Below are 9,924 nucleotides of genomic sequence, written 5' to 3' on the forward strand. Positions count from 1 at the left end.
AAAAAAATATTCTAGCTCCTTGACACGTAATTATTTACAGCTTTAAATTTTGTTCATTTATATTATTTAATTGTGTTACTATATATATACTAAATATATTACTTTATATCGTCCAGTCAGTTTACTGTTCAAATTAATGGGTTTAGAAGATGAACCAGTGGCATATTCGGTCAAGCGTTTTTACATGTTTACTTTACAAATGAATTTGTGTTGTTTTCATTTGGATAAAAAAGTTGCACAATGATTGGACGATGTAATTTTTGCATCATTTAAAAAAAGGTTTTTGGAATTTAGGTCCACAGTTCCTTACATGTCTCCATGTTTGTGAATTTCTCAGGTATACGACAGGATTCTTTGCAAAACCTGTTTTGTTAAATTCCTCACGTTGCCATTATATATATATATATATATATATATATATATATATAAAGGCCAGGTGAGTATTTTTTGTCTACTCTGTGAAATTGCACTAAACTGCAAAAAGAAAAGCTTTAGAACCTCTAATGCAAGGATATCAAACGGAACCAAGAAAGGGCCATGTGGGTCTTGATCCAGCATAACATGTGGGTCTGGACCCCCTTGTCTAACAAAACTCCACTGAAGTTTAAGAATTATATAAAGTCTAAGAGTTTGTTGAGCAGGCTGGGGACTGTTCCATCTGTGATGAATGTCTCCACCTGCATGTAGCTTTAGTAAAACACATTTATTATTTTTCTAATAAGAAGCTGCAATTAGTAGCTTACTTCAGTTTTATTAGCGCTATGCAACTAGTGTTAAAGAGCCCAAAGAAAAACCTGTTAAATTATGTATGAAGATACAGTAAATATGCTAAATAACTCATACACTTAAAATGTAATAAAATATCATTCAAACACACGATACACGCGCCAACTTCCGGGAAAGACACGTCATCATCCTGCGCCCTACGCTGATGTGGCTCTGATGTGCTAAAGACTTTCTCGTTCGACCGTCAACATAGCTCTAAAACAACCATGAAAAGTTTGCTCATTTTTGCGTTTTTCTTCTGTTTATGCAACGGTATGTTTTCTTATTTTTTGTGTATATTTGTATATATCATATTTCTGATATTAAACCCTACGTACATTGTAGAGGTTAGAGGACAGTTTTTTAGCTGCCCAGGATTCAATCTTGTATCCCTGAATGATGTGACTCTTCAATTAGATGTGTAGTGGTAGTTAATATGTGTGTGTGTGTGTGTGTGTATATATATATGTATATATATATATATATATATATATATATATATATATATATATATATATGTATATATACACACACACATATATATATATATATATATATATATATATATATATATATATGTATATATACACACACACATATATATATATATATATATATATATATATATATATATGTGTGTGTGTGTGTGTGTGTGTATACACGTGTGTATATGCTCATTCATTTTAGCCAGCGCAGTGTAAGAACTTAATACCTTTATGACTAGTAAAATAGCTAACTTGATAATTAATTATTTAATAATTTAAAATGTTTGCATGAAATATGAATAAATAAATGGCATTGGACTACTGATTAGAAAGTCCCAAGTTCAAACCCACCACAGCCGCTTCTACTCTTAGACCCTTAAGCAAGACCCTTAACTCTCAACTGCTCAGGTTTAATGAGAGGGGAAAAAAGAAATTCACTCTGGATAAGGGCATCTGCAAAATAATGTAAAGGTTAATATGTCCATAGATGGCTCAGTGTTAGGTTTCTCTCCAAATGTTAGATTTTCACCCAATGCCCAAACCCCAGCCACTGGATGCAGTGCCAGTTCCAAGCCCGGATAAAATGGAAGGGTTACATCAGGAATGGCATCCGGCCTAAAACCTGTGCCAAGTTGTGTGGTCTGCTGTGGCGACACCTTAAGGAGAGCAGCCAAAAGACTATATATATTTTTGAAAATTAGAATTAGAATGGAAACCAGAGCCCCCTATATGATATTATCACGCTACCCAGGTGGCAATTATCATGATTCAGTTAGTAATATAATTTTATAAATATTATGATTCATTATTTTCTGTTTTTTTTTTTTAGATTTTGTTTCAGTTTTAAACAAACTGAATAATTACCTTCAACCATACAGAATGCTGTGCGATTTGAATAGTTTAGAGTGCACCACCTGCTGTATTCTAGAGCAACAGCAATATTCTCCCCTTTAAATGCAAACATATACAAATTTGCTATACATCACTGAAGACCTGTTTTGTCTTAAAACGCGTTTCTAATTTACTCCTAAGATTAAATCACTGAGGTTACTGAACTTTCTCTGCTTCCTCTCTTCGTTCTGTAAATAGGGGAAACTTGTCAGAACCCAGTTATTACACCATCAACATATACCACCAATGATGCAGTCATCTCTTCCGAATCTGTCTTCATTGTGGAGCTCAGTTTGTCATGTGCGAACGGAGTACAGGTAGGTAGCCATCATCAGGTTAAGGACCTTTCTGTATACCCTGTTATAAGTTGTTAACCAGTTTAACCAGGCTGATTTCTATCTTTAGAGTGTGGCCTTGTATGCTGATGTCAATGGGAGACAGTTTCCTGTGACAAGGGGTCAGGATGTTGGGAAGTACCAGGTCAGTATACTCTTTTTATTTTATTTATTTCTTTTTTTTTTCAGTTCTTATGCATTGGGATTTATAGCCTTGTTAAATTGATTCATTTAGGATCAACATGGATTTTTATATACATTCCAGCAGAAATTTCTTGTAATGTAAGATAATTACATTCAGAAACCATTAGGTAGAGCAGTGTTGATTTTATTGCTCCACACAACAGCATAAAGACTCCCGCTAAGGTAAAATGTGCCGTCAGAGCAAAAGCAGAATAATGGTTTAAAATCACTGAGTGCACAATTCATGCAAACCTAAGCCGGAACAAGAAAAAAACAAGCTTTTTTAAACTCATCACACGCCCTGACTTTGAATGGTGGCAGCAATGAGTGAGAAGTCAAAAGAGAAATTAGTAAAACAATGATGGTTTCAGTCACAAAAGAAAGGGATTAAGTGTACATTTAAATCAGTAGTAGGAAGTAACACTTCTTTATTTTATACTATACAGGGTGTGCATAAAGTGTTTTCCTATTTTCAAACATATATTATACAGAACCTATGCTCAGTACAAATATATGGTTTATTGCTAATTATACCTTAACACAAAAAAAAAATCTATGATGATGAGTCAAAAATTATCTGCACTCTGGCTTTTAAGCAACTTTTAGAAATGACAAATACAGTAAAACCTTGGATAGCGAGTTAACTTCATCTGTGTTTTGAAAAACCTCCTCTCCTTTCTATCGTCTCCTTCACATCAGCTATGATTCTTTTTAAAGTTAAAGTGCAGGTTAATTTGTTTTATTTTTACAAATTTTATTTACTGACGTAAATGTAGGTGACGCATATTCACTTTATGCATTATTAGTGTCACCTGTCAGTACTGCCATCTTTAAATGTGTGTGGAGACGACAGGAGACTGTTATTGTATAAAAAAGGTAGTTTTCACACTCTGCTGACATCTATTCACATCTGTTTTGTTGTCATAACGGCAAAAATAACCGTAGAACATGATGAGCTCACAGTACATATCGTGAGACCAACGTTTTTGTTTTGTCCTTTTTGTTTCACAATATATAATTAATGCCAATACATTTTCTCATCCCTAATATTTACATGAATTGATTTGCATTTCCATCAGGTGTCATGGAGTCTGCCTCACAAGCAGGCCAGCTCTGGGACATACCAAGTCAAATTCTTTGACGAGGAGTCTTACAGTGCGCTGCGCAAGGTCAGTAAATAATCCTATACATTTTAAAAAGCCAGAAAAGGAAATGCTTGATTTAGTGCATGCAAAGAAATGTACATGAATTTGATCTGACTTTTTTGGTCAGTGCCCCCTATTTTAATGCCTAATTTGATTTAAACCGTGAACCAAGTGCTTGGGTTCATTGTTTTTCATTGTAAGTCTGTGTGAAATAAACAACAGTATTGCATGTTCATACTGCTCATAAACATCAACTGTAAGACCTTGAGCTTTGGTGAATAGGGATAAATCTCTGTATGTGAGTGTAGCGTGTCATTTTAACGTCCAATCTTTTGTACATGTGTTTGTTTCAGGCGCAGAGAAACAATGAAGACGTTGACTCGATCAAGCCCCTTTTCTCTGTTAATGTAGATCATAGGGTGAGTAGAAAACTAATGGTAACTGTTCCCTCCAAAATTAATGGTATACATGAAAATGAACAAACATAAGTAATATTTTGAGCTCAAACATATAGTTTTATTTTAAATATGTTTTTTAATTAATATATGCACTTTTTTTCTCCTTCTTCTTTTTTTTTTTTTTAATAATCACCCTTAAACTATTTTACATAATGTGATGTTTTACACAAAGGTGAGAGAACTGTTCAAGTTCAAGTAGGCTTTATTGTCACTTCAACCATATACAGTTAGTACACAGTGAAACGAAACAACATTCCTCGAGGACCAAGGTGCTACGTGCAACATAAACTTACAACATAAATTAACAGAGAAGCTAAACTAGCTAACTAAGAGGCCTAGTTAGCTGGCTAGCAGAGACAAGACAGATGGACCTAACATAAATTACAACATAAATTAACAAAAACTAACCAAAACTAACTAACTAATGCAAAGGCGGGGGGGCGCAATCCAGTGTCTTCTTGTGCCAGTCCCAAGTCTAGATAAATGCAGAGGGTTGTATCAGGAAGGGCATCCGACGTAAAACATTTGCCAAATCAGTGATACGAATCACGAATATAAATCCCGTACCGGATCGGTCGTGGCCCGGGTTAACAACGACCGCCACCGGTGTTGTTGACCTACAGGATGCCGGTGGAAATTGGGCTACTGTTGGTCGAAGAAGGAGAGGAGGAAGGCGTGTTCAAAAGCAGAAAGAGAAGAGGAAAGGCAAGAGTTTATAATAGGGTGATTATTGGGGACTTTAAATGTTGGGACCATGACAGGAAAGGGAAGAGAGTTGGTTGATATGATGCAGAGAAGGAAGGTGGATATACTGTGTGTCCAGGAGACCAGGTGGAAAGGTAGCAAGGCCAGAAGCTTAGGATCAGGGTTCAAATTTTTTTTACTATGGTGTGGATAGGAAAAGAAATGAAGTAGGAATTATTCTGAAAAAGGAGTTTGTAAGGAATGTTCTAGAGGTGAAGAGAGTATCAGATAGGGTGATGAGTCTGGAGCTGGAAATTGAAGGGATAATGTTGTTCAATGTTGTTAGTGGTTATGCACCACAGGTAGGATGTGAGTTAAAAGAGAAGGAGAAATTCTGGAGTGAGTTGGATGAAGTGATGCAGAGCATCCCCAGAGGTGAGAGAGTGGTGATTGGTGCAGACTTCAATGGACATGTTGGGGAAGGGAACAGAGGTGATGAAAATGTGATGGGCAGGTTTGGTCTTCAGGACAGGAATGTAGAAGGACAGATGGTGGTGGACTTTGCAAAGAGGATGGAAATGGCAGTAGTAAATACTTTCTTCCAGAAGAGGCAGGAACATAGGGTGACATACTGTATAAGAGTGGAGGCAGAAGCACTTAGGTTGACTACATCTTGTGTCGACGTTGTAATCTGAAAGAGATCAGTGACTGCAAAGTGCTGGTAGGAGAGAGTGTAGCCAGACAACACAGAATGGTGGTGTGTAAAATAACCCTGGTGGTGAGGAAGGTGAAGAGGACAAAGGCAGAGCAGAGGACAAAGTGGTGGAAGCTGAGAAAGGAAGAATGTTGTGTAGTCTTTAGTAAGGAGTTGAGACAGGCTCTGGGTGGTCAGGAGGTGCTTGCAGTTGACTGGACAACTACAGCCAATGGGATCAGGGAGACAGGTAGGAGGGTACTTGGTGTATCATCAAGTAAGGGGAAAATGGACAAGGAGACTTGGTGGTGGAATGAGGAAGTCCAGGAGTGTATACAGGGAAAGAGGCTAGCTAAGAAGAAGTGGGACACTGAGAGGACTAAAGAGAGTAGACAGGAGTACAGGGAGATGCAGAGTAAGGTGAAGGTAGAGGTGGCAAAGGCCAAACAAAGAGCATATGAGAACTTGTATGCTAGGCTAGACAGTAAGGAGGGAGAGGTGGATCTTACAGGTTGGCAAGGCAGAGAGATAGAGATGGAAAGGATGTGCAGCAGGTTAAAGTGATTAAAGATAGAGATGGAAATGTACTGACAGATGTCAGGAAGGTGATGGGAAGATGGAAGGAGTATTTTAAGGAGTTGATGAATGAGGAAAACGAAAGAGAACAAAGAGTAGAAGAGGTGACTGTTGTGGAACAGGAAGTAGCAAATATTAGTAGAAGTGAGGTGAGAAGGGCATTGAAGAGGATGAGGAGTGGAAAGGCTGTTGGTCCTGATGACATACCTGTGGAGGTATGGAAGTGCTTAGAAGAGGTGGCAGTAGAGTTTCTGACTAGTTTGTTTTAACAAGATCTTGGAGAGTGAGAGGATTCCAGAGGAATGGAGGAGAAGTGTATTGGTGCCAATTTTTAAGAACAAGGGAGATGTGCAAAGCTGTGGCAGATATAGAGGTATAAAGCTAATGAGCCATACAATGAAGCTGTGGGAAAGAGTAGTGGAAGCCAGGTTAAGGGCAGAGGTGAGCATTTGTGAGCAGCAATATGGTTTTATGCCTAGAAAGATTACATCAGATGCAGTATTTGCTTTGAGGATGCTGGCGGAGAAGTACAGAGAAGGTAACAGGGAGTTGCATTGTGTCTTTGTAGATTTAGAGAAAGCGTATGACAGGGTGCCAAGAGAGGAGCTGTGGTATTGTATGAGAAGGTCTGGAGTGGCAGAGAAGTTTGTTAGAGTGGTGCAGGACATGTATTAGAGCTGTAAGACAGTGGTGAGATGTGCTGTAGGTGTGACACAAGAGTTCAAGGTGGAGGTGGGTCTGCATCAAGGATCGGCTCTAAGCCCCTTTTTGTTTGCTCTGGTGATGGACAGGATGACAGATGAGGTAAGACAGGAGTCTCCATGGACTATGATGTTTGCAGATGACATTGTGCTTTGTAGTGAGAGCAGGGAACAGGTGGAGAAAAATTTGGAGTGGTGGAGGTATGCTCTGGAAAGCAGAGGGATGAAGGTTAGCCGCAGCAAGACGGAATACATGTGTGAATGAGAGGAACCCAAGAGGATCGGTGAGGCTACAGGGAGCAGAGGTAAAGAAGGTACAGGATTTTAAGTACTTAGGGTCAACGGTCCAGAGCAACGGAGAGTGTTCAAAAGAGGGGGAAGAGGCGGGTACAGGCAGGTTGAAATTGGTGGAGAAAAGTGTCAGGTGTGTTGTGCGAAAATGAAAGGAAAGGTGTACAGGACAGTGGTGAGACCAGCAATGGAGGCAAATGATTCGCTGTGGCGACCCCTGAAAGGGAACAGCCGAAAGACAAGGAAGAACCAAAACTAACTAACTAAGGAAGACTATCTACAGGTTTTACAGACAACCGACAACATAAAGTGCACATGCAAATGTGCAAACGAGCAACAACAAGTGACAGTGCGACAACGACATATCAGAACATAAAATATGGTGTTGAGGTAGTAAACATAGCAGCAAGAATTGAGGAATTAGTGCAAAAAGTAATGAATATTGTGCAAAAGAGATAAACTGTTCCTGGATACTAAGACCAGGTTCAGAAAAATATGTTTTTAACTATTTAAAATAACCTGCTGCTATGTTTATTATTTATGTTTATTGATTTGCCATACAAGGGTCTTGTGTAAAGACCTTCTTGCACAGAACCGATCTGGTGTTCACTGAAGGAATCATGGAGACCCAAATTTTAAAATAATTTATTAGAAAGCATGTACTGTAAGGAGCCTGGCTGGTATGAATAGCAAAGCTAATATAGACAAATAGGCTGCCGAGGTTACCATTATATGCAAAACAATATCAGCTAAAACGTTTATAATTCCTAATTGTAATTAGTCTATTAAGAGAATCCTTATGAGACATTTTTTCTAAAAAAATTTTTTTTCAACTGTCATGAACATTGATGACGGTAGTAGTTGGTGAACAATATTGCAGTTTAATAAAAGTAAAAATTGTGATTTAATCTGAGTCTTTTGTCCATAGGGAGCTTGGAACGGTCCTTGGGTGTCTACTGAGGTCCTGGCTGCTGTTATTGGCATCTTGGTCTATTACTTTGCTTTCAGCGCCAAGAGCATAATTCAAGCATGAAGATAAAAACACTCAACATGCATTACTCTATATGATCACGTTCATGCTGTATCATGTACCTCCATATTTGGTCCCTACACAAGGTGGTATCAAAAAGTTTCAAGATTAGCTCTGTTTACAAGAAAGTACTTTATTACGTATTAATTACTATTAAGGTTGGTGTGGCTTGTTGAAGGTCTTCCTGAACTCTCATCGTCTTCCAGAGACCTTCTTTCACTCTTGAAGCACTTGTGCCACTCAAAACATGGTGAACGACCCATTGCAGCATTCATGTCAAACATCTGTCTGGCGGATTTGCCCAATTTCACACAGAATTTCACACTCGCTCTTTGTTTCAACTTGCTGTCCATGATAAATTTGCAGTTGACTGTGTGTGCTGCCATCTGTTGCCGTGATACAAAACCTTTTGATACTACCTCCTATATCCTTACACTCTCATTCTTTTTGTACTTGATTTGTAAGTATGTGGTAGTCTTAAAAAAGCTTAAGAGGCAGATTTGGGATGTATATTTCAGAAAATAGACCAATGTCATGTTTATTTATTAGGTTTGTTGTTAAAGGTATACTTTGACTGACTTAAAAACTTGAATTTAATAACAATCGGTGAATACTGTACTGGATTAGGATTTGTCTTAATACTGCTCAGATGTAAATACAAGCAGGTTTACTAACAAATAATAAGGAATGCACTGATGGGATTGAACAAAAAGGCAATCTTTTACATTTATATTACGAAAAAATACAATTATTAATACAATTTATACATTTTAGCTAAAAATCTGTTCTTTTTTGTTTTGATGTTTTAATTGTATCTGTCCACTTTCTGTTCACTTTATTAGAAACACCTCATTTATCCAGTTAGACAATCGATTGGAAGCAGCACAATGCAGTTACAGCTCAAGAGCTTATGGTAATGTTCACATCAGACTAATGAGAACAGGTGGCATGGTCATTGGTACCCAATGGACACATTTGAGTATTGCGTGTAAATGTGAACTTCTCGGATTTACACACGCAGCAATCGTTAGTCTTTACACAGTGGTATAAAATGAAAATCAATATTTTTTTAATTAACTTTTTATCTTTAAAGGTGAACATTAACTTAAGCTCTTAGCTTGTATTTGCTTGATTTTAGTCACTGTGCTGCTCCTGCTGCCACTTAATTGGCTGATTGGATGTGATTAGCACATATTTCACAAGGTGTATAGGGGTTCCTATTAAAGTGGACTTGGGTTTATACTTGGGTTTGGACACAAGGGGGCAGACCAGCATTTTTCACTACAGTTAATTGTGTGCAGTCTGTATTTTTATTTATTTTGTATTTTTTAACTGGGTTAAGTAAAATCCTGCCAGTGGAGAATAGCAAATAACTTACAGTAATTTAATTAGACTAATTTGGAGATCTTTTAGCTTTGTGTCATGTCATCCTAAAATAAAGCATCAATTTCACAAATTTAATAACTTCCCTGTTCCCTTCATTTCACTGAGGTGTACTCTATCCAGTCCTTGTACATTTCCATGTATCCTTTTCCATGCAGCAACGTCTTCACATACAATGTCCTGTTCAGCTTGTTTCAAGTATACTGAAAAATGCTAATTATTACATCCTTGTTTAAAACTAATGTCTGGCAGAGGGAATGATATACACCCACCAGAATAAACAAGTGAAATATGAGGTGGCAC

General features: G+C 37.6%; 1 protein-coding gene across 1 annotated transcript; it reads left to right on the plus strand.

Moving 5' to 3' along the window:
* The first annotated feature begins 318 nt into the window (after nt 1–318).
* On the plus strand, nt 319–9,683 carry LOC128510357 (translocon-associated protein subunit delta-like). The gene is made up of 6 exons (XM_053482581.1): nt 319–337; nt 2,340–2,458; nt 2,547–2,621; nt 3,739–3,828; nt 4,158–4,223; nt 8,137–9,683. The coding sequence occupies exons 1-6, from the start codon at nt 319–321 to the stop codon at nt 8,239–8,241; spliced, it is 474 nt and encodes a 157-aa protein (XP_053338556.1). The 3' UTR covers nt 8,242–9,683.
* Nucleotides 9,684–9,924: the final 241 nt, after the last annotated feature.

Source organism: Clarias gariepinus, chromosome 22, assembly GCF_024256425.1.
Source record: "Clarias gariepinus isolate MV-2021 ecotype Netherlands chromosome 22, CGAR_prim_01v2, whole genome shotgun sequence".
Taxonomy (NCBI): Eukaryota; Metazoa; Chordata; class Actinopteri; order Siluriformes; family Clariidae; genus Clarias; species Clarias gariepinus.

Coding starts and splice junctions, on each gene's coding strand:
- LOC128510357 (XM_053482581.1), top strand. Junction 2,622..3,738: donor AGGATGTTGGGAAGTACCAG/GTCAGTATACTC, acceptor CATTTCCATCAG/GTGTCATGGAGTCTGCCTCA. Junction 4,224..8,136: donor CTGTTAATGTAGATCATAGG/GTGAGTAGAAAA, acceptor TTTTGTCCATAG/GGAGCTTGGAACGGTCCTTG.